The 26,326-nt window shown below is 33.2% G+C and overlaps 1 protein-coding gene across 1 annotated transcript in view; it reads left to right on the plus strand.

The window, feature by feature from the left end:
* Nucleotides 1–26,326, plus strand: part of LOC106467522 (atrial natriuretic peptide receptor 1-like) — a gene marked incomplete at its 5' end in the record, with an annotated part of 105,955 nt that overhangs the window by 14,532 nt on the left and 65,097 nt on the right. Inside the window, 7 exons of the mRNA XM_013927885.2 lie at nt 14,804–14,996; nt 18,123–18,258; nt 21,093–21,184; nt 21,790–21,922; nt 22,400–22,481; nt 24,026–24,152; nt 26,078–26,152. Coding sequence (XP_013783339.1) covers nt 14,804–14,996; nt 18,123–18,258; nt 21,093–21,184; nt 21,790–21,922; nt 22,400–22,481; nt 24,026–24,152; nt 26,078–26,152 — 838 coding nt within the window. The remainder of the gene's footprint in view (nt 1–14,803; nt 14,997–18,122; nt 18,259–21,092; nt 21,185–21,789; nt 21,923–22,399; nt 22,482–24,025; nt 24,153–26,077; nt 26,153–26,326) is intronic.

Consider the following 26,326-nt stretch of genomic DNA (forward strand, 5'->3'; position numbering starts at 1 on the left):
CAAACAAACAACAATCATATACAGCATTTTTAAACTTGTCAAATGAATCAGTGAACAGAAAAATAAGCTTATTTAAAGATTGTGGTGATTTTTAAAACAATTTTTTCTAAAAAAGGCTAAAACTGAATCAAAAATCATTTATAAAATTCAAATATGGGGGATTAACTCTAAATGTGAAATAAAAATAAGTTCAATTTTCTCCTTTTTTCGTCTTCCTGAAAGTAACTGAGTCAATTTACGTGTATTTGACGTGAAAGAAAGATCAAAGCTACTCGTTCTGCGAGCAGTACAGTCACTGTGATTACCACTATTGACTAACAAAACACGCACTTTACAATCATAAATACTTCTTAAAGATTGGACACAGTTTGTTGGAGACTTTTCGTAGAATGATTCTAAATAAGAACTGTAATACCTAATCTGGGATACTTCAGTGTTATGAAATTGAAACATAAACATCGAACCTAGTTTAGTTTTTCCATAAAAAAAATGTTCGTTTAATCTTTCGAAAGGAAATTGTGTAAACTTTGATGTTGTAGTTTTGGACACATATTAGTCTCAATATAAAATATGCATATGATTTTATTGCAATATTAAACAAAAAGAAATCGACGTTAAACATTCTCAACAACAAATTGCGGTACGTATACACGTCAATTTCAATGTTGACCAATATCTTATGTTTTTGAAAATTACAAATGTTTTTTTAAAGAAAACAAATATCTTTTTTTATTCTTCACATCACTTAAGTATTCTACAAAATGCCGTAAATATATACATATATACTTACATAATTATCTATTTCAATGTTGACCGATATCTTATGTTTTTGAAAATTACAAATGTTTTTTAAAGAAAACGAGTATTTTTTATTCTTCACATCACTTAAGTATTCTATAAAATTCCGTAAATATATACATATGTACTTACATAATTGTCTATTTCAATGTTGACCGCTATCTTATGTTTTTTTAAATTACAAATGTTTTTTTAAAGAAAACGGATATCTTTTTTTATTCTTCACATCACTTAAGTATTCTACAAAATTCCGTAAATATATACATAATATAAATACTTACATAATTATCTATTTCAATGTTGACCGCTATCTTATGTTTTTTAAAATTACAAATGTTTTTTTTAAAGAAAACGGATATCTTTTTTTATTCTTCACATCACTTAAGTATTCTACAAAATGCTGTAAACATTTTCAAAAAATAAGGATTTGTTTGTTTGTTGTTAAGAGAAAAGCTACACAAATGGCTATCTGTGTTCTGCCCACCGCGAATATATAAGCCTGATTTTAAGCGTCATAAGCCCTCAGATCTGTAGCTGAGCCATCATGATATACACATGATGAAATGAAATTAGTTTTATTTTTAATTATCTGCATAGGTTTCTTCCTGTAAGCCTTTTGCAAGCTTAACTATGCAGTAACATTGTATTATAAGCCTTTTCTAAGGCCTCTTCTTAAAGGCTTATTATCAAATTATTTTAAGAATTTTTTTTACGATTATTCTCTAGAGAATTTTAAGCGTTTCTTAAAGTTAAAAAACAACTAACACATTTTCTTGCAAGGTCTATCCATGAAAGAAAATTGACTTCAAAACACAATGGTTAGCATGTACGGATCGTAAATCCGAAGATTCTGGTTCGGGACATCTTGCCGCATTAAATGATTCATCCTAATTTACAGTGAATGAATATTGTGTGTTTTTATGTTCAGAATTTTTTGGGGTAAAGCTATATAAGGGTTATCTGCACATAGCCGTACTTACTAGAAGAAAGAAGGATAGTCGGTCAAATCCCACTGTTAGATGGGTGCTAGCAGTTAGCACCTACGATCTATGAATAAAAATCATCCACTAACAGCTAACAAGTAAAATCCATTAGAAACTAGCAAATACAATCATCAGTCAATAAGTAAAATTCAGTAATAAGTATCATCCGCTAACAGCTAACAAGTAAAATATATTATAAACTAGAAAATGCAATCATTGATCAATATGTAAAATTTAGTAAAAAGTATCGTTTACTAACAGCTAACAAGTAAAATATATTAGAAACTAGGAAATACAATAATTGATCAATACGTAAAATTCACTAATAAGTATCATCCACTAACAGCTAACAAGTAAAATATATTATAAACTGGGAAATACCATCATCGGTCAATAAGTAAAATTCACTAATAAGTATCGTTCACTAACAGCTAACAAGTAAAATATATTAGAAACTAGGAAATACAATCGTTAATCAAAAAGTAAAATTCAGTAAGAAGTATCATCCACTAACAGCTAACAAGTAAAATATATTATAAACTAGGAAATATAATCATTGATCAATATGTAAAATTCACTTATAAGTATCGTTCACTAACAGCTAACAAGTAAAATATATTATAAACTAGGAAATATAATCATTGATCAATATGTAAAATTCACTAATAAGTATCGTTCACTAACAGCTAACAAGTAAAATATATTAGAAACTAGGAAATACAATCGTTAATCAATAAGTAAAATTCAGTAAGAAGTATCATCCGCTAACAGCTATAGATAAAATTCATTAGCATGTAGGAAATTCAATCATCTATCAATAAGTAAAATTCACCATCAAACAGTTAGTAAAATCCAGTAGCAGAAAGCAAACAAAACTAACTAGAAGTAATGAACTATAATTTTTGGCAAAAGCTAATAATAAATGAGACGGTAAAAATACACTAGAATAAATGAAAAATGGAAGATTATCTGGTCATGACACGGAATGCTACATAACACCAATACATAACACATAAATAGCCACCCAAACCGTTTCGAAAACTTGGTATGTCAAAACAACAACAACCTTACTTCTATTGAGCTTATTTTTGAACCTAGTTAAAATTTTCCATTGATGTGCATTGTTTTAACTTTATGCGATGCGTTTACAATACTAGATGTCCAAAAGCTCGTGATAAAATTCTCACCCACCCACAATGTTTAATACGATTTTTACTGTCTCTCTTTTTTAACTTTACAAAGAGACTTAGAGGTTTAAAGATGACCACACTTCAAGTTAGGAGGCATGAAAAACAACAAAATGGTTCGGTTTGTTTTGATTTTCTCACAAAGCTATACGAGGGCTATCTGCACTAGCTGTCCCTAATTTAGCAGTGAAAGACTAGAGGGAAGGCAGCTAGTCATCATCACCCACCATCAACTCTTCAACTACACTCTACTAACGAAAAGTGAGATTGACCGTCTCATTATAACGCCCTCACGGCTGAGAGGGCGAGCATGTTTAATGGGACGGGGTTTAATGCGAGTCAAGCGTCCTAACCACCTGGCCATGCCGGGCCAACATCAAGTTAAAAAGTGTAAGTGAGCTGTATTTATTAGTTGGACTTATTTCAAAGAGAACTGACATTTTGAAACAATGTGCCAAATGATTTTAATTTCGTTTCTTCAAGTGAAGGAAATTAATGTAAAATATATGCTAGCATTCAAGCCGTCTCCAACCATTATTAGACTATAACAAAACCTGACAGAAGCGCCCTCTAATATCAATTGCTAGTTAGAAAAATTACAGGATTTAGTACTCCAGTGACACAGCGGTATGTGTGCGGAGTTAAAACGCTAGAAACCGGGTTTCAATACCCGTGGTGGTCAGAGCACAGACAGCCCATTGTGTAGCTTCGTGCTTAATTTCAAACAAGCAAACACGATTCGATACATATTTAGCTGCCTTTGTTGAACTCATACTGCAAATTAGAGGATAATAGTTTAATTAATTAAGTATTTATATACTAGGATAATTAAGATGGAAATATACTAGCAGCTTAATTGTGAGCAAGTTTCTCATTAGGAAATGAATGTAACTACTGTATATCGTAAAGCCCAAGAGCCTCTGGTAGTGTGTAAATTGTGTTCAATCACAGATAAAAGCTTTATAACATCTAATTAAAACAGTTCAAACATAAAGTTTGAACTGTTTCATGACTGATAATATTATCTTCCAATCAAAGGAAGCTGATCTACTTAGATCAAAACTAAAAGTCAACCCAGTAGTGAGTATAACTACTTAATTATATTATTCTTACTTCTAGTAATTAAAATGCATTGTTACATCAGTTGGGTACTCTCGCTGTTAAAGACATTTCCGCCATAATAATTGTCATAATTTAGTAGATTATACTGCCACCTAAGTCTGTTATTTTATTTCCTTTAATTTTTGTATTATACTTCTATTATTTTTTGTTATAACTATACACTGATTATCAAGGATTTCTTTTTTTTTTCATCCTAGGTTCAGGCTTAAAATCTGCCACCGTCTTTAGGGGTGTATTGACAACTATTTTTATGTTGGTAGAGACTGAGATTCGAGCCTGAGTCCTCTTGATAGAAAGACTGGTACATTATCCATGTTCACAAGTGAATCAACTCACTATTTGAATGTTTTAAAGATGAGTATCCACGTTTTGCACTGTTATATGCTAGGATGACTGAGTGTGTTATCAGTCAGGTGGATGTAGAAGGCATTTTAGACCTTTTCGTGCGTGTGTTTCGTAACTTTATATTTTAACATTACTCTATTATATCGTAGGGTTTTCTTCTTCTGGCATGATGGGCTATTGGAGATTGATCGCTATTTCTGAGTCTCGTATGTTTATCATGCTCTTGAATTACGGCTTTGCCTTTCTGTTTCACCGGTATATTGAGATCCACATTCATACTAGATGATGTAAGTGTGTTTTTTTCTTCTTCTCTATTGTGTCTTAAGGTGGTTTAGTGTGTACTAACAACGACCGTATTGTGATGCAGTTTCTGAAAGCTGTTCTGACTATGTTGGAAGTGGTTTGTTTTGTAGTCGAGACATTTACCTGTCGCAAATCTTGTTCTTTCTTGAAAGTAGGCAGTCTATGATTCCTGTTTTATATTGTTGGAAGTGGTTTGTTTTGTAGTCGAGACATTTACCTGTCGCAGATCTTGTTCTTTCTTGAAACCAGGCAGTCTATGATTCCTGTTTTTATATTGTTGGAAGTGGTTTGTTTTATAGTCGAGACATTTACCTGTCGCAGATCTTGTTCTTTCTTGAAACCAGGCAGTCTATGATTCCTGTTTTTATATTGTTGGGAGTGGTTTGTTTTGTAGTCGAGACATTTACCTGTCACAAATCTTGTTCTTTCTTGAAAGTAGGCAGTCTGTAATAACTGTGATTATATTGTTGGGAATGGTTTATTTTATACTCGAGACATTTACCTGTATGTATGTGTTTCTTGTAAACTCCTGTAGTATATGAGCTATGTGACTTGGTAACCATTATGGCAATGAATGGGTACACACTACAGACAAGATTCATGAATTCAAGAACCACCTGAACTGATAGCTTTCTGCAATACAATTCGCAATAGAAATATAAAAATGGAACAAAGTCCCATTCCTTTTATCACGAAGACTTCAGGATCGAATTCCGGCTACTACCAATACAGAAACAGCCATTCTCAGGACTTTCCTGAAGACGGCAGCCGAAAAAAATAATTAGTGTGTCTTTTTAATAATAAAAAATCATACAAATTAATAAAGTAAACAAAAATTAGTTATTAATTAATAATTAGACTTAGGTGATCGTATGGGCTACTAAAACATGATAGCCTTGACATGAATAATAAATAAACCGATTCATAGTAATTAAAACTAATATAATGCCATTGATCAATCTCTGAGAGGTTTTAAATAAAAATGTGTTACAGAAATATATTATATCTTGTTGTAAAGTTTACACGGATACGGGTAAAACCACATAATAATTAATCTTAATTTAAATGATAAAAAAGTTTGAATAATTTATAAAAGCTAAGCGTTTAGGGAAGGATAAAAATTCTAATTTAATTCATCTCCCTCGAACTGTATATTGCTGTCATTGTATTTTAAACTGGACAATGGCTAGAACTAATAATCAAAGAATTGCGACCTCTGAGTTCTAGCAAAAAAAAGTTAATTTTCATTTAGAATTTTTTTCGGAGTCCGAAATATTCTGTTCAAGAATTTGTCTCTGCTTGACACTTTGTAGAATATATAAGGAAAAATGTCTAACCTGTGAATTCAATCTATTAACTCTATTTCGAGACTTTACATAAACTTATCAATCGCTAAACGTAGAATACCGCGCTCTAATGAATTGCAGTATCAGTTCTACACAAAACTTCCCATACTAAGAAGGAGATTTGTTGGTATTCACTTCAAACTGAGAGCGCTATGGTCACATTGATGAACGTAATCCCAGACTGAAACTTCTAATAAGCATTTTCTATGACCAAAATATTCATCTTATAGAAAGGAATGATCCAATCATGTTTCCGAAGAGCTTCTTTGACTACACAAAAGCTGATTACTTCTGAACGTAATCCAATCCTTTTATCCCAAGCCATCACGTCTTAAACAGTAAAAACAACAGTATTGAAGCAAGCTCTACCAAACTTGGAAGGTACTCTCTGTCAGAGTCCACTGTGCTGTGTTGTAGTATACTCTGTTAGAGAAATCTGTGATGTAGTATGCCGTGTTAGAGACCACTATGTTGTATTATGTTGTGTTAGAGACCACTGTGTTGTGCTGTGCAATGTTAGAGAATATTGTGTTGTAGTATACTCTGTTAGAGAACACTATGTGTTGTGGTATGCTCTGTTAACGAACACTATGTTGTAGCTATGCTCTATTAATGAACATTATGTTGTAACATGTTCTGTTAGAAAACACTGTTATAGCATGCTCTACTAGAAAACACTCTGTTGTGGTATGCTCTGTTGGAGAACACTATGTTGTGGAATTCACTGTAATGAAGCATAGTTTTATTTTATCTCTGGTTTTATGTTTATATGCTTCATACGATCATAATAATTGTTATGTTCTAGTCCACATAATTTATTCTATCCGGTTTATTTTGCACGAATCAACTATTTTTATTATTTAATTACGCATTTATACATGTAACGTAAGTAAGGCGCTGTTATGGGTTCCATACCATAACACATAATACAAGTTAGTGGTATGCAAGTAAATGCTTCTTTTGTACATTGTTCAATGATTATAGTGATTAAGCCTGTATATTTGTTCTATTAAACATGTCTGACTATTTTTCGCATCTGTTGGTCTAGGTGAAATTCCTTAAGTCAGTTAGATCAAATATGGAAACTTGGGAATAATTGGATAAAAAATGAAATTAGCAAGCATTCTTTCATTTTACATCTAAAAGCTACTCTAAATGAACGTATCTTAAGACTAACAATTCAAATGAAATGAACATACCTTAAGACTAATAATTTATACTAAATGAACATATCTTAAGACCAGTAATCTATACTAAATGAATGTACCTTAAGACCAATAACCTATATTGAATAAACATACCCTAAGACTAACTATTTATACCAAATTAACGTACCTTAAGACCAACAATTTATACCAAATTAACGTACCTTAAGACCAACAATTTATACTAAGTGAACATATCTTAAGACTAACAATTTATACCAAATTAACATACCTTAAGACTAACAATTTATACCAAATTAACGTACCATAAGACTAACAATTTATACCATATTAACGTACCTTAAGACTAACAATTTATTCCAAATTAACGTACCTTAAGACCAACAATTTATACCAAATTAACGTACCTTAAGACCAAACATTTATGCTAAACTAACATACCTTAAGACTAACAATTTATACCAAATTAACGTACCTTAAGACTAACGATTTATACCAAATTAACGTACCTTAAGACTAACGATTTATACCAAATTAACGTACCTTAAGACTAACAATTTATTCCAAATTAACGTACCTTAAGACTAACAATTTATTCCAAATTAACGTACCTTAAGACCAACAATTTATATTAAATTAACGTATCTTAAGACGAACAATTCATACTAAATGAACAAAAATTAAGACCAAAAGTTTACACTAAATGAACATACCTTAAGACCAACAAATTATACATCTGTAGTAAAGAAGACATTTCCGTGAGGCTTGGCTTGAATGTTTGCACGTATTTACGAACAATGATTAATTTTAAGAGAGAGAAAAGGTTAAACTCTTAGTGTGTTAAAAAACGCAGGGGCTTTATTACGGAATAAACAAAACTTTCTTTGTGTTCAAAATGAATATTTTCCTAACTCGAACTAATGTAATATTTTGATGTTTCTTTATCACTCTTCCTTATATGATAATAAAACGTGTATACTTAACACTCGCCGTGTTCCCTGAAGACATTATAATGGCACAATTAATTGTCCACAACATCTTTGATAAAATTCAATATTCAATAAATATATATATACTGTAGTACCATTAGGTGATTCAACACAGTTTTGTTGGCAGGAAACAATATCTTATATAGGCTATTACATAGTCCCAACTGACGAGAAAACTACCACAAGTACAAATCTCTTATCTTTAGTAATGATTCTTGAAGGACGAACAAAATTCACAGGGGGGAAATTTATCATCATCTGCATTGTCCTCCTGTAGTTTGAGGATCAGCTAAACTACACATAACGACTGGTTTCCTCAAAACACGTAGAGATTCTCACTTATCGTCACACTCGGGTGTTATAGTAGACTGAGGTCTGACATCTAATGTATATTTATAAGTAAAAAAAAGTATTCATATTTCTATGTAAACAAGGTTGTTGTGTACCGCGAACATTTGTGTAAAATATAGTCACCAAACCTTAAAAGTAGACTTTACCCGAAAACGATTATACCAAGGTGTATTTGATATCATTAGAGCCACAATTTTGTGCTCTATAAAATCACTAAGATACGCAAAAAACCCGCTTTGAGAAAAACTGTTTTATATGCAAATTAACTAGACCACCTTTTTTATGTTTTTCTTGTACCAACACAAATACAAAATTAGTTTTCTACCTGATAAGTTTGGAATCGTGACTCGTGGTGAAATTATAAAAGTGAATTAAACCTATGTTAACTTATGTTATGGGAAAATGTTAACTTTGCTTTTGGAAATTTCTAGAAAAAGTAATTTATATTAGCTTCCGGTAATGACTATAGTAAAGTAAAGTAAATATTAGAATGCATTAAATTTCGTTCATCAGCTCAGTACCCATCATGTTAACGATATTTTCGGGCGTAAACCCAATAATATCTCGGCCAGCTTAGGAAATTTAGCTTAATTCTAAATCAATATACTACGATAAAAAATGCAAATTTATATAATAAATGTATTATAATAATAATAAAAAATTTAAAAATATAAAATTAGATATACCAAACATTCTAATCTATGATGTTAAAGAAAATAGAATTAAAGAAAAAATAAAGTATACTTTACTTATGGAAATCTCAAATAATATTTATAAGCTATACGTACATTAGTATAAACCGTGTATAAGCCACATTTACCTCAATCCTCCTTAAATACTTCTTGTGACCATTGAAAAAACCATTAAAACGAAATAAATAATAATAATTGTAGAAGAGGAACGCTGCAAGTAATGGGGAAGACTTTTTCGTCTTCGTAACTTTGCAAGAATCAAAGAGAAGTTTGACAAAGGAAGAGGACACGAAGGATGGCACTAATTTGTTTTTAATTTGGTTCAAATAACTAAAAAGAATGCTCTTCTTGTGTAAATTTAGAGGGTTCTTATATACCTGTTGATTCACTTGACTGGATTCATTTTTCTTTTCAGGCAAAAAGGCCATGATGCATTCCAAAGTGGTTTGGCATGGCCTGGTGTTTAGGGCAATCTGTGGGTCGCGGAATCGGATTCCGTCCCTAAACATCCTCACTTTTTCAGCAATGAGATCGTTATAATGTGATGGTAAAACCCACTATTATTTGTTAAAGAGTAGCCAAAGAGTTGGCGGTGGCTGGTGTTGACTAGCAGCTGTCTTTCCTCTAGTTTATCTCTTCAAAATTAGGGACGACTAGCGCAAATAGCCCTCTATTAGCTTTGTGCAGAATTGGAAAACAATCAAACAATTATTCCAAACCATAACTAAATGAAAGAAACTTTACGTTCACGAACCAGACAGTTGAAACATTGACAGACGAAATCAGACTTAAAAGTAGTAAGCGTTATTTTGTATGATTCCAATTGGAATTCGAATAATGAAAGAATCTTCCGCAATGCTTTGTTTGTTTGTGGGTAAGCGCCAAGCTACAACAATGGGCTACTTGTGCTGTGTCCACCACAAGTATTAAAACCCGATTTTTAGCGTTATAAGTCCACAAACTTACCACTATGTCACTGGGAAGGAGCTCCGAACGTGATTTCTTTTTTAAAACCTTTTTGCTTGCTATTGCAATAGACGAATTCTCTGAAGTAGGTTATGCACTGACTAAAGATACATTGAATGAATTCTCAATTAGTAATGATCAAACATTTTAGTGATACATATTTTGATTTTGTTACCTTTAGTATAGGCTATCCAATGGCAAAGTATGCTGAACAAACAGTGCACAGAAAAGAAATGGTTGACTGAAGTTGGTATCCCAAATCGGCAAAATTTGCTCTAGTCGCCATATTGATGATGTCATCAAGTACCCAATCAAAACTAAAGTTTCATAATGAAGTCATGATAGTCTATAAACATGCTAAGATTTTTGCTTTGAATGTCCGACAATATTAAGCCATCCTTTTTTTTTAATGAATGAGTATAGACAATAAAAACCATTTTCTCTTTCAGCATGTTTATTATTTTATCTGCGGTAGTTCTGAGCATTTTTTGTGACAAATGTCTGCTTGTATGATATTGTAACTACTGCTTGTATGAATACAAAGCACGCTGACATACAACCTACGTATTGACTAACACACAGCAGTGAAGGTGGGTCGAACTGAGAATCGTATAATCTTGGAACTACTACTACGATTTTGTGAACCAGAAGAATGCCATTTTTACTTTAGTTGTTTATTGTTATTCTTCTAACTCTTATTTTCTAAACTGAATCTAATTTTTTAAACTATTTTATGTTAACCAGTAGAAAGACAGGTAACATGTTACTGTTGCAGTTCTGAAGTACTTATTACCAGTAGTAACGTGCCAATTAGGTATGTGCAGACTACTACACTTGAAGAGTTGACTAGAAACTTTCATTAACTTTGACCAGATTCACTAGATAGCACCCTCTGAACAAACTCTGTGGTCCATCCCAGGAATATGAATCATTCATCAAGGGTCAAGGTAGAGAAAGACAACAATATCAAAAATAGCAATAGATATTGGGTTACGTGTTGTGTTCAACTAACAGTGTTGTTGTTTCTTCTTCTCAAAGGTTTGTTAATAAATAAAGGTAAAGACCAAAACCTCTTCCTATAATTATAACTATTACTATAACAGTGAAAGTTTATCATAAGTACGTTGTACTTATAGTACAAATGGGCCAGATGTGCAGTACAAATTAAAATCTCAAACACACTGCAAACAGCATGTAAACAAAGCGCTTTACACACACACACACTATTGAGTTTTAAACAAACCAACTGCAGAGTAAAAAGTCATCAAAGTACTTGAGAAAGTCGGTAGAGTAAAAACAAAAAATTCACAAAACCACAAATTTGTCAATCTGACTACCTGACTGACTAACGTTGTTGGAAAGGCATAGCTCTCTCCTGCCTTCACCTTATGCAAATCTAAATGCACATGACTGAATTACACTACCTTGGCTAAAAGTGTTTTTCTTAGTTTCATTTATAACCTTGGTAATAATAATAATAACCATTTTGCAACACTAATAACGAGTTAACAATACACTAGTAATCATATTCTATGATTGCAAGCACGCTCTGTAAGTTACCAAGTAACAATCCACTCTCATATCACGTGCAGGTGCACGATTTCTCATGCATATGCACTACGTTATCAGCCTGCAGCTGTATCAGCTAGATGAAAAACGTGGACTACGTTGATTCACTAGATCTAGGTTCTAACTATGATCTAACCTTTGACAGCAAAGTTTCAGTTCTATACATTTGACTCGAAGGTTCTGTTTTGGACAAAGCAATTCTATCATAGCAGTCAATGCCTAAGACGTGGGGATGAACGCTACCACTGCTGAAGTCTGACACGGCTTTGCTCAAGCACTCTGGACTGAAAACAAGAACATAAATTGCATAGCTTACCTTTGCATTGTTTCCAAACTAAGTTTGACCTGTTGACATCTATGGTTGTATTTGAAACAGTGCAATTTTTAAAATATGCCTTTCAGTGAAACAAAACGAGAGAAAAGGAGAAATTCTTATGATGAAAACTTCAAGAATAGAGATAAGGTTAGAAACTGTAATGTTGATTATGCGAAACAAGCCTTAGCCATTAATCCAGCCAAAGAAAATGCTGTCATCCTGGCTAGAATGGAAGAAAAACTATAGCAGAGATATCAACAAAAGCCAGGAAATGTCGAAAGATAGCTTTAAGAAAAGCTACGAGAAGGATTTGCCTAGAGCCCAGTTACTCTAAAAAAAAAGCTATGAGTCAAGTGTAAAAAAATTTTAAATAAACAAATAAATTAGGAAGTGGGAATGGGAGCACCAAAAACTAAAAAAACAAGGTAGGAATGGGCAGGATAAAACTACAACACTTGGTGGTTTTTTGACACAGTGCAACCTCAAAGTGGGTGTGACCCTCGTTCCGTCCATTCTTAGATGGTGTGTTTTTGTAAGTTGGTAATTGTTAAAACTAAAGGAAAAGTGTATACAGATAAAATTCTCTGTTGTAAATTTTGTTTCAGCAACCAAGTACAGATACTGTCTGAAACACTGTCTCCATATGTGTGCATATTTAAAGAAAAATATTATTTTGTGATTTTGTTGATTGCTCTTAAGTACAAGGCGACACAATGGGCTGAATAGCTGTGCTCTGCTCACTACGAACATCGAAAACCGGTTTTTAGCGTCATAAGACTGCAGACTTGCCACTGGAGAGCATTATTTTGTGTACATATTCCAGGTATAATATTCCTAGAGGCATTGTCTTTTCTAAAGTATATTTATGATGAACAAATTCTTGAATGTAAACAGCACTGGAATACTACGTTTCTTTTAGATAACTCATTGGAAAGTTCGAAGGCTTATAACGTTAAAAATCGAGGTTCTATCCCTGTGGTGGTTCTAGCGCAGGTTGCCAACTGTGCACTTTTGCTCTTAACAATATAAGAACAAAATGCTCAGATGGTCCATTGCGCATCTTTACTCTTAACAACAATCAAACAATTGTTTTCGATTCTTGCGATTTTATTTGTACGATCCTGAAAGTAACTTTTGTGCTAATATGTGTGCTAATTTCTTGACCACTGAAGAAGATAAACACGCACGCTGATAGCTATGCCTCATTTGATTCGTAAAACATTCTATTTCTTGTTTATATTTACAAGTTTATTTGTGTAAAACCAAAGTCAGCGTGTTCCAGCACGTGCTTTATATATTTTGTATCTAGATCTGTATAGCGTACACTCAATTCCAGTTACCAAACTCTGTATTTAGTAGACTTTCAGTTTCCGAAGCGAATGATATTATGTTTGATAAATGTTAACTTCAGAGATTCGCTAACTCGCCTGAATTTCACATAGTCACGTAGCAAATGTTCGCGATTACGCTAAAGGAATCTCTGAGCTCGGGACACATTAACGCGTGTCTAACTGTATGCACTTAGCTGCTTATAGTATGTAAATAATATACACAACATTTACTTAGTTTTGTACTTTTAATAACACTAAACTTACAACACGGAGTAATGGAAGTATTATATCTGTTCATTACCATTCGCATCATTTACAGCGGTGTGTTGTCTGTCAGTCAGTCAGTAGACGCTAAAATGATGTCACATAAGGGACGTTTAATTTTCAATTTGTTCTGTCGTAACGTTAATAAAACGTGCGCATGCCATGAATCACGAGAAGATTTATGAACTCTCTAGGCTACAACACAGCATGACATAAGAACTTCAAACGCAAGAAATATAAATACTTGGTTTGGTTTGTATGTTTTATCACAAAGCTACACAGTACCCCTTCTATGTTCAATCGATTGCGGGGAACCGAACTCCGAATCTTAGCACTGTAATCCTTAACTTATCCCTAACCCTCCAAGTGACTATATGTAATAAAGTAAACGGATAATAATTCCATGGAGCATTAAAATGAAAATAAAATATTAGATCTAAGTGGACGTATTATCGTAAGTTAAGACTGTTTTGTGTTTGCTACATTATTGCCGAATTATGCAGATCAGTTAAACTTTTGCGACTTGTTTTTTCAAGTAGAAACTTTTAGCTCCTAGCTCCGTCATCTTTTGACCGATTTGAGATTTAATTACAGTTTTCGAATCAGGAGGTCAAGCTCTTTCGATTGGTGTATTTGATCACGCCCAAGGTCTCATAGATTAATTTACTCTAATCATGCCTAGAAGAATTTCAAATGACGCGGCTATTGAGGATTCCCTTTTGTTTTTGTAAATATAAATAATGACTTTAATATATACAGGTAAAAAGGTACGAAGCAAAAATGATCAACTGAAATTCACTTATTTTTTGTGACGTGGTAAATCCGTTTGTTTGTTTTAGAGCAAAGCTACAATAGGTTATCTACTGTGTCCATCGCGTGGAATCGAACCTCGGATTTTAGAGTTGTAAATCCTTAAATTTACCGCTGTTCTATGGGGGGGGGACGAGATAAATAACGGCCTCCCTCTTGTTCGTCCTCGTCGACAATGTTTATAAAATTATTCATATGTGGAAATAGAAAGAAAAAAGTTATAAATTGTATTAAAAATATACCTTTTATGTTTTCTGTATTTCAGTAAAAGTGAAAGCCAGAAACCCTGGCATCGAGAAGAAGATACCCCTGAGAAAAACCAACGTGCTCGAAAGGCATTCGAATCCCTTTTAACCGTGACGGCGCCAATTCCAGAAACTCCCGAATATGCTGAGTTTTCTAGAGAAGTTAAAAATATTGCCTGGAAGGAATTTGGATTCGACTATGGAACGGAAGAGGTTGTGTATGAAATACAAGTAAATTAAATTACCTAAAGGCGAAGTCGATAGTTTGCGAGAATTTATTAACTTTAGGCTTATAGCCTCATTTATTTGTTACACATTACGTTATAAACTATAGTAATTGACTGGTTATTACTTAAGTCACTGTAGCTTAGTTAAAGGTACCAGTCACTTATTTATGCAATAGAATTATAAGACTACACCAGATACGTGTAATTTTCCTTCTTTACATTATTTTTATAACTTTGGAACTAAAACTATTTCCCAAGGAAACTACGTTGCTTTCTGTTCTCGCTGTTAAAGGTATTTTGTACAGTTTTGTTTGTTTTTAAATTTCGCGCAAAGCTACACGAGAGCTATCTGCGCTAGCCTTCCCTAACTGAGCAGTGAAAGACTAGAGGGAAGACAGCTAGTCATCACCACCCACCTCCAACTCTTGGGCTACTCTTTTATCAACGAATAGTAGGAGTGACCGTCACATTATAACGAGCATGACGAGCATTTTTGGTAGGACGGGGATTCGAACCCGAGCCCTAACCACCTGGCCATGCCGAGCCCTTTTATACAGCATGTTCTAACTAAGATATTTTGATTTGCATGACGTTTTAATTGCCCTTATATTTCCGAGATAGTTTTTGTTTGTTGCTGAGTTAGAGAGTTTACTTTTTAAACATTAATAGTTAATATGTTTACTGATTTTAGTATTTTACATTTAAAACTACCCTATTCCAAAATTTGGGCATAAATATGAAAATGAAAATATTTTTCGACTTAAACAAATAAATAAGTATATGTATATATGTATACAGAGGGTTGAGTACGTTATATTAAAACTAATGTGAATATGCAAATAAGAATGTCAAAGGACAACTTTTGCCGATATAATCAGGTGATGAAACGATATGTATCAGAACTATATTTTGACACTGTTTGAGGTTTTATAGGTAGAGTAATAACACCGAAACACAAACGATTTGGGAAAAGGTATGTAACAGTCCTTTCCGACGTAAAATATTCAAACACTCAGATTATAAAGATGTGTTAAAATCGGGGATTTCAAATTTCTAAAAAGTGGTATCACTTGTACTTGATGGCATTTAAAAATTAAGCCATGTGGATCAACCTAGGCCACCGGGACCAACGAGATAGAGACTTGCAAAAAGATGTACCTACCCCAGCCATGGTAACCAAAATGCGGTGTTTTGTAATAGATAAGAATCCTTGAAAATATAGTTCAGACAATAGCTGCCCACCATCCCTAAGCAACTGCAGAACATAATCAAGAATAATTTCCATCTGAAAAACTAACAAGAAGTCATATGTACATAAATTACTTCCATGGTATTCATGTTATTTCATATGAAGGCATATTAGTCAAGCACCCAGATACAGCGGCAATGGATTTCTGTATAATCTGACTATTGGAACGGGTGTTGGGAAACCATCGTCCTCGTACACTACATGTATTATGGAAACCATGCAGGGAGAAGTGGTATGCTTTGGACATAGTAGTCTTACGACGGAGACTTGCAATGGAAACCATACTGGAGAACTATTGTCAAGATACACGATCATGAGATAGAGCATGACCAGACATGGCGACACGAACTGTAACGACATGGTATATATATAACGTACTCAACCTTAGTATATATATGTGTGTGTGTGTGTGTGTGTGTAACCATTGAGAGTTAATCGTATGTTATAGAAATATGTCCCAGGTTCCGTACTATTTCGGAACTGTAGTTCGTACATTGCCGATCTTGCTCGAGCTGGTCGCCATGATTACATACTACTGTCGGATGCTGCAATTATCAATGAAACAAGCTGCCTCTACAAAGAACCGAAAGGTCAGTCTTAGACATAAAAATCTTAACAAGTTTTCCCAGTAGGATTTAGGCTTCCATTAAAGCTTCATGTGAAGACTTGACAAGTACTTTATCATACGTGCTCGTTGTAATTCCTGTTTGTTCGCGACCATCTTTCACATCAGAGATCAGCCGTTGATTCCAAAGTATGACTAGGTACTTGTAAGTCTTCTTCAGTCTTAGGTATTTGTTTATTACCTTGTTAATTACGTCTAGCTTCATCGCAATGCCTATTTTTATTTCCTTTGTGGAACTAAGAATTTAGTTGCAACCATATCTTTTACTTTATGGGTGAGAGTTGATCCGGATTGGCTTGAAGCGTGGTTTTGGAGTCAACTGTTGTCTTAAATGCTTTGGTGTGTGAGCTTTTCTGATATATTCTAAACATTCTTTGATGTATATTCCTGTTTGGAAAGACATTTTATTTCCCCCAGCGATAAGTTCAAGTCCATCAGTGAAACCCTATGTGTCTAAGGCGTCCCAGAAGTCTAAACTCATAGGGAAAAATACACAATATATTCTTAATCTATTTATTATTCAAATTGCATGCCATTAACAGTCATACACATATCAGTTCTTAGTATACTGTGCCACAGGGTATTTTCTTTCCTGAAATACGTATAACTGACATTAGAATCATGTTTGTTTAATTTTAAGCATATAATGTATATTTTCCTTATGGGTCAAGACTTCTGGGACACCCTGTATATATATATATATGTGTGTGTGTGTGTGTGTGTATGAGCTCCAATATTTGCATACACTACAGATGGTATACACAGCGTATGTATATTATACTGAATATATTTTCTATTTATATTTGCTTCATAAATATATTTTATTTAAAAATATATAAACCTAAAAAGTTTGTCTTCTCTTTATAAAAAGGTTCCATGATTTACTATCTCATCCAAAAACTTACTTTTGAACTTGCTAGTATTGACCTTCATCTTTATTGTAAAAAAGTAATTTAATTATCATCCAGTTCGTTTTCAGAGAGTCCCATCAGGGTACTAAGACCTTTCAAACTTGAACTTATTTTTGTCAGATTCAAGTTACGTTTTTTAACAGATTATTATAATATATTTAATGGTGTTTAAATATTTGTCTTTTTAGAATATTTCGAACGTTATTTGTCAATAAAATAATATTTTTCTGAACTTTTATGCACGATTTTTATCAGCGTAAACACTGAAACATTCCTTTTAATACATCAAGACGAGTATTTCCAAATATTTTTTATATTTTTGAACAGGTGAACACCTTTGTAACGGCTGTCCATGAAGCTGTTCTTTTGTACGTTTTGGCGGTGAACGAAACGCTAAGCGAAGGATTTGACATTACAGATGGACAAGTCATCACAGAAAAAATGTGGAACAGAACGTTCGAAGGTGACCTAAAAAACAGTACTGGTCCACAAACGTCAATGTTTTGTGATCAAAATAATCCGAAAAAAAAAAGTTTCAATTTTATAACTTTTGAACCAATGGGGAAAAGATTGAAAATATTTCGTCTTTTTATTTTTTGATCTGAACCTAACATGTATTTCACTTATAAATGTTATTATTTCATTTTAGTTACACGCGTTTATAAGTACCCTGAATAAAAATGCTGTTTAAAAGAGATATAGTTGATTTCTCTGTATCTTTTTTTTTCTCATATAATTAAAAAAGGATTAATATTTTTTAAAATAACATGCACACAAAAAAAATTGTTTGTTTTCGGGTATTCGGGAAAAGCTGCTTAAGATCTATCTAATGGATTAAAGGGAAGGCAGCAAGTCATCAACAAACACCGCCAGTTCTAAAGCTACTTTTGTCTGGCCGTATGATGCGATTTGACCGTTACACTTATAACGCACCGATCGCCCCAAAGTGAGGAACGCGATTTATTTTTGTTAACGATAGGGGAATGATTGACATACAGATCCATGGTCCAGCACGCTAACCCCAGGCTAACTCGGCCAAGAAAATAAAATAAAGGTGACGAGTTTAAAAACGTTTACTGTTAAAAATTCAAGAAACAAGGAGAAAGTAGTAATCCATTATTGCTGAGAGTAAGAAAAAACTGAATTGTTTTTTTTATAATCTCCAAATAATAATTTCCTACTACTTTCATATTATTTCAACAATTGAAAATAAAATTAATGTTTGACAATAAACTCGTATTTTAGGTTTGTTTAAAATTAAGCACAAAGCTACACAATGGGCTATCTGTGCTCTGCCCACTACGGGTATCAAATCCCAGTTTTTAGCGTTGATAAGTCCGCAGCCATACCGCTGTGCCACTGGGGGACCACTCGTATTTTTACCTAAATATAATGATTTCCTACTACTGTTATATTATTTCAAAAATTTAAAGTAAAATTAATGTCTGGTAAGAAACTCGTATTTTACCTAAATATCGATAAGCGTCTTTATTGAAGAGCGGATTGTAAATATTGTATGTTTGTTCTTTTGAGCTCGAGCTCTCGTGTACTGTAGATTGATGACTGTTAGTTTGTCTCTGTATGTTCGGTATAACATACCACAGAGAAGAATGAACCCCGTAGTTTCCCCCTCGCTTCTTTCTGTAGGAAACTTGAACTGTTAGCTGAAGATGTTCATGCGTTACTTAAGCAGTGCAACGACAGTTACGATGTAACACAAAGTTTTTCCAAACAATTAGCTACAAGCGAAATGGTATAGTATCGTTATTCTTCGTGAAAGGTAAGGACTTACACATCTTTAGACCAGAACCTTACCATCAAGAGAAGTGATTCTACAAGCAGGGGATTCGTGAATCATTACACAGTAACTTGAAACATACCAACTAACAAACGAACGAGTCAGCAAATATTTAGATGTATCGAGCATAGGCAATTAAAAAAAAACTCAGTTACTACCGTAATTCCACTTAAAGTGTGCAAATTAAGTTACTGGTTCATTATAGCAAACGAACGAGTCAGCAAATATTTAGGTGTGTCGAGCATAGGCAATTAAAAAAACTCAGTTACTACCGTAATTCCACTTAAAGTGTGCAAATTAAATTACTGGTTAATTATAGCAAACGAACGAGACAGCAAATATTTAGGTGTATCGAGCATAGGCAATTAAAAAAAACTCAGTTACTACCGTAATTCCACTTAAAGTGGGCAAATTAAATTACTGGTTCATTATAGCAAACGAACGAGTCAGCAAATATTTAGGTGTATCGAGCATAGGCAATTAAAAAAACTCAGTAACTACCGTAATTCCACTTAAAGTGTGCAAATTAAATTACTGGTTCATTATAGACAAACTCAGTGTTTGCTTACAGTAGAGAAAAGGTTGTATAAAATGTATGTCGTCAATGTCCAGACAATGCTGTTATTTCATTAAACCTCTTCTCGGAAGTAACGGTCCCTCAGTGGCACAGCGGTATATTTGCGGACTTACAACGCTAGAAAACGGGTTTCGATACCCGTGGTGGGCAGAGCACAGATACCCCATTGCGTAGCTTTGTGCTTACCTTCAAACAAAGAAAATTGGAATTCATGACAATACAAGGCCATTGACAACATTCGCCACAAATTTTGGGCGATGCTGTTTTCAGTCCGATAAAATACAGTAATTCTGTTGCCCGACGTATCTTGAGCGATGTATGTTGTTAAATTGAACTTTAACATAAGATTGGCTGATGAAATAGGCCATTGTTGTTATTGGCTCTGTAAGACTAAAAATGGCGTATGAAAGTCGAAACTATCCTTGGCTTTGTACTAATATTTTGTTCCGAAAGTGTTTTTTCTTTAGCTCAACGACTACTGCTTACTTCAGAGTGTGACGTCACTAAGCACGAATCGAGATCAGTTTGTATAAAACTCAAATTTTATACATTGTTGCAAATATTTTACCTTTAGGCTCCTAAAGTTCAATAACTTTCCAGTTTAGATGGTTTTGTAAATATCGTTATTTAGTATTTCAAACCAAAATCTAAACCTTTATGCCTAAAGAGTCCTTTCAACCGAGTACTGTTTTAGTCATCTGAAAACAGCCTAGAAGTCAGAATTCGGGTTTCGATACCTTTGGGGTGTACATTCCAAACAGCCCATTGTGCAGCTTTGCACTTATACAGTCCAAAAATCATATCAAAGTACTTCAAACGTACCAGCATATGATGTTGTCTCTTCGAAACCGTATACAAAGGTAATTACATACGGGACCTTCTCAAGAATGAAACTGACGTGCTTTTCTCTTCTCGTATTTAGGAATAACTGGTAACGTCAGCATCAACAGTAATGGAGACAGAAATGCCGACTATGCCCTAATGGACATGAATCCCAAAACAGGCATCTTTGAGGTGAAGTTTCTATGGGATCCGAAAACAGTTTCAGAAAATTATAAATATTTTTAAAAAGCTTCCTGCTTCAGATATTGTTTTTTTTTATTAATTTTATTTCGTTGCTAATGTTGTTATAATTAATTCGAAAAATCTTTAATACACATTTCATAACAATTGTAAGAACTAGATATTGAAAAAATTATTCTAGGGGAAAAATATGACAGTTGAAAATAAGAAACATTTAATAATTAAAATTTAGTATAGTATTTTTTTTCAGTCGATTTACCCACAATGCTAAATGTCCTAAAGATATTTTTGTTATTGCGTTACAAGGAAAACGGGATTATTTATCCTTCTATAAGTGAGTTTGATATAATAAATAAATCCTAGTTTATGACAGCTCTCTATGTCGGTTGAATGCAAATCTTTTTGTTGTTGTTGTTGTTGAAATAAAAAAAGTTATTAACCACAACAAAAATAGGAAAACAAATCAAACAGTAATCTGTTTCATTGTAGAAAATTTAACGTTTGTTCGTTAATTTTAATTTAAGCATACTCATTTTCCTTTCTAGCGCATTGTTCATTACAATCCAGACATGAAATTGAAATATTTTTATTGTTAGCTAGTCGCAATGTATTATGGCGCCAGTAAGCAGTTTATCGACATCGAAGGAAAGAGAATTCACTGGGCGGGTGATCGCCAGGGGCCGCCACCTGACACGCCTCCGTGTGGGTTTGACGGCTCAGAATGTCCAGGTAGATTTTTTTTTTAATTAAAATTCACTCAAATTATTCTTTATATTTTTCATCGTAGGTACAAATAAATAAAAAAAAAGTTCAAGTTTGTAATAGAATTTATTAGAAGTGTTTTTTAAACAACTTTTATGAAATTATTTTCAATATTCAGGTTTAGATGACAACATTTACTATTGCAATTATCAATGGGTTAACAAGCTTAGTGTTCTCATTCAAAGTTTGAATACGTATTTGAGTGTTTGAACTAAAAAAAAAATATACAGCATTCGGCATTACGAAGTAAATGAATTGATTAAGTTATTTAATTTATGTACACACACATATATAATTCTCCTGGTTTTAACAAGCCGAGTGAAGTTGAAGTGCCATCTAGGTAGTTGTTTATTGTTATCATTTCAGAAACACCTCAATATGCCATTGTTACTGTTATCATTTCAGAAACACCTCATTATGCCATTGTTACTGTTATCATTTCAGAAACACCTCAATATGCCATTGTTACTGCAATATTGGCTGCTCTATTGATTGTACTCTCCATAATTTCCATCTTGGTATATAGGTAAGATAAAGATTTAATAGGAATTCTAAACTTACTTACACTACGTGTATTGCTTAAATCATGTGTGTCTGTTTTTTAAATTGGTGAATTAAAATATAGTAACATAATTTCATATGCATTGTTTTTTTTATTAGTTATTAATAAAACGTGCTTAGTTGCCATTTTTGTTTTCTTGAGCAGATTTCAAGAAGTAATGAAATTATTTCAATGCTAATAATGACTCATTATTCCAATAAAACAAATGTATTCGCTTATTTGTAGTTTAGATGAAAACAACGGAATTGTTTACCTTCACATTATATATGATTACGTTGCGGCTGACAAATGTTCATGTTAATAGGTCAATATCGGCCCGTTGTTATAATGGCATTACATGATTTGTGTTTCGTCAATATCGGTCCGTTGTTATAATGGCATTACATGATTTGTGTTTCGTCAATATCGGCCCGTTGTTATAATGGCATTACATGATTTGTGTTTCTAAGGTAAGTGGAGCTTACAGTAATTACAAGGCAGAAATTGCGAGCGACGTTGGTTTTATATTTGGCACACAACGCTACTATCAATGCCAAACCTTATACTTCGACACCAAAAAAAAAAAACTCGTACAACTACGTGACGTTTCGCTTCACAATTCCAGTCAAACGAAATAATAGTTTGAATGAAGATTTCTCTAAACACTTCGCGGATTATCCAAAGCTAGTATGACTTCCAATTATATATTTTTTATCTTCCGAAGATGATCTGTGTGGATAGAAGTTACAGATAACAATGTACAATTCGCTGTGCAACGTGACACTTATGCTTTACCGTTGCGGTATAATTTATCACACGGAACGATGGTGGAAATATTTGTACTTAACAAAAACAATGTTGAGAAGTGATGTCTCGTTGAAATCTGATATGTCTAACCACGTCATTTAGAGAGAGCGTTTACTTGTCTTTTTCATTGTTTTCTGCTAAACATATCATTTGTAGAGAGCGTTTTTATCTCTCTTTTTTATCTCTGTTAACTATATCATTTAGAAAAAAAAAACATTTACTTTTTTTCTCTGTTAATCGTATCATTTAGAAATCGTTTTCTTCTATTTTTCATTTGTTCTCTGTTAATCATAACATTTATAGAGGGCGTTTTTTCTATGTTAACTATATCGTTTAGAAACATACTTTTTCCTTTTTTTCTCTGTTAATCATATCATTTAGAGAAAATATTTTATTTTATTTTTCATTTTTCTCTGTTAATCGTATCATTTATAGAGGGCGTTTTTAATGTTAACTATATGATTTAGAAAGAGTTTTTCATTTTTTTTTTCTCCGTTAATCATATCATTTAGAATTATCAATTTTTTTTCTCTTTATACCTTTTCTCTGTTAACTATGCCATTCAGAAAGAACATTTTCATTAGATTTTGTTCTAACCATAAAGATTCTCATCCTGCTTGACGTAATAAACATGCTTTACTAGTAAATGTTTAATCAAGACTTAAGTTGATCTGAAAATAAGTATTCTTTATTAATCACCTCCATCTCTTTTCTATCTCTAGACACTACAAGTTTGAGGCTGAGATTGCTTCGATGAGCTGGCGAATCAAGCCTGAAGAACTCACGATGAACATGTCCTACAAACGCCATTTTGATTCCAAACTAAGTTTTACAAGACTTAGCGGTTCCGTAAGAAATACTTTTATATAACACTTCTATAATTTGGAAGAAATATATATATATATAGATCACAAAACAAAAAATTCAATAACCCGAACGCAAAAAGTATGCTTTTCTCTTTAATGAAGTCTGGCTGGTTAGGGTGCTCGACTCGATATCTGTGGGTCGCGGGTTCGAATCCCCATCCCACCAAATATGCTCATCCTTTCAGCCGTGGGGCGTTATAATGTGACGGTTATTCCCACTATTCGTTGGTAAAAGAGTAGCCCAAGTGTTGACGGTGAGTGGTGGTGACTAGCTGCCTTCCCTTTAGTCTTTCACTGCTAAATGTGTAGCTTTGCGCGAAATTCAGAACAAACAAACTAATAATGATGGGTAAGATGGATTTTTCATACATGGCCCTCCCAGATCCTGAAAAAATCTAGATCCCTATTAAGTCGTTCATGGCGATGGTGGATAGTGGATGGCTGGGTGATAGAGGGATTTATAAACATATTATATATACAAGATGCATTTGCTTTTTACTTATTAAGATATTATTAGCACGAACATATTTTGTTTCATATTCCAATATGCAATACAAAAAACTCAGTTAGTGGCTCTTCGACTTGGTACCTGATAATAATATATGTTGTTAGCTTTTGTTTATTCATCATTTAGCTTCTGTTTATTTATCATTTCTTGCGTTATTCTTATGATTTACAAGAAACCGGATTTATGTCTAATTAAACTTACACAATAATTGTTTTTAGAAAATGTAATGATTTTAAGTATTTTATTCAATCCATTAGTAGAATTAATAGAACAGGTTTTACTTTCTCCTATGTACTTCTCCACATTGTCTCAGAGGTAAATCTGCAGGCTTATAACGTTAACAAGAACGTTTTTAAACAAAGTGAAGAACAACTTGTTCTTAAGCCTCTGTTAAATTATCATTAAATTGTGTTTATGAAGCCCCCCAGTGGTACAGCGGTATATCTGCGGACTTACAACGCTAGAAACCGGGTTTTAATACCCGTTGTGGGCAGAGCACAGATAGCCCTTTGTTTAGCTTTGTGCTTAACTTCAAACAATAACAACTATAATGCCCTCCATTGGTACAGCGTACATACAACGCTATAAACCGGGTTATGATAGCCGTTGTGGGCAGAGCACATATAGCCCAGTGTGTAGCTTTGTGCTTAACTATAAACAAACAAATGTTTATAATTCATTGTCTCTTCCGAGTGCGAGACATATCAAGCGATGAACAACGAGAGTCATTGTTGTTATTGCTGATTTCGACCGAACAGCAAGTGTAGTGCTCCTGTTTTATGTGATTTTATTGAATCGAACTGTAAGATTTTCTGACACCGATTGTTTGCTCTATTCTTGAAAAAACCAAGTTTATGGTGATTAAATGTTTTATTTATAATCTGTGAAATGTTTCTTTTGTTGTTGTTAAGCACAAAGCTGCACAAAGTGGTGTGTCCACTGCAGAATAGAACCCCGATTGTTTGCTCTATTCTTGAAAAAAAACCAAGTTTATGGTGATTAAATGTTTTATTTATAATCTGTGAAATGTTTCTTTTGTTGTTGTTAAGCACAAAGCTGCACAAAGTGGTGTGTCCACTGCAGAATAGAACCCCGATTATTTGCTCTATCCTTGAAAAAACCAATTTTATGGTGATAAAATGTTTTATTTATAATCTGTGAAATGTTTCTTTTGTTGTTGTTAAGCACAAAGCTGCACAAAGTGGTGTGTCCACTGCAGAATAGAACCCCGAATGTTAGCTCTCATGCTTACGGCTATGCCACCAAAGGTCTCTGTGACACAATTGTAAAATTAAGGCTTAATTACTGTAGTATCAAGTATAATTATTTTCAGAGTTTTGAAAATAACCCTAAATAATCTTAACACAGTTTTTCTCTCTCTTGTTTTTACCAATTTTAAGAATTCCTTTTCTTGCGGAACGTTAACTTTAGCAGATCCAAGTCGACAGATTTTCACTAAAACGGCGTATTATAAGGTAAGATGCTTTTTAAATATTTGTTAATTTTTGTCACTGTAATTAGAAGTTCTCTCCAATTTCTTTATCTCTTTAACGAATAACGCAGAACAAATATACATACTAAATTGATACTGAACTACTTTAAAACTGATATTATTAAAACAAAATAGCATTAAATTGTTAAACATAAAA

The sequence above is a fragment of the Limulus polyphemus genome, unplaced genomic scaffold (assembly GCF_000517525.1).
Source record: "Limulus polyphemus unplaced genomic scaffold, Limulus_polyphemus-2.1.2 Scaffold2644, whole genome shotgun sequence".
NCBI classification, from domain to species: Eukaryota; Metazoa; Arthropoda; class Merostomata; order Xiphosura; family Limulidae; genus Limulus; species Limulus polyphemus.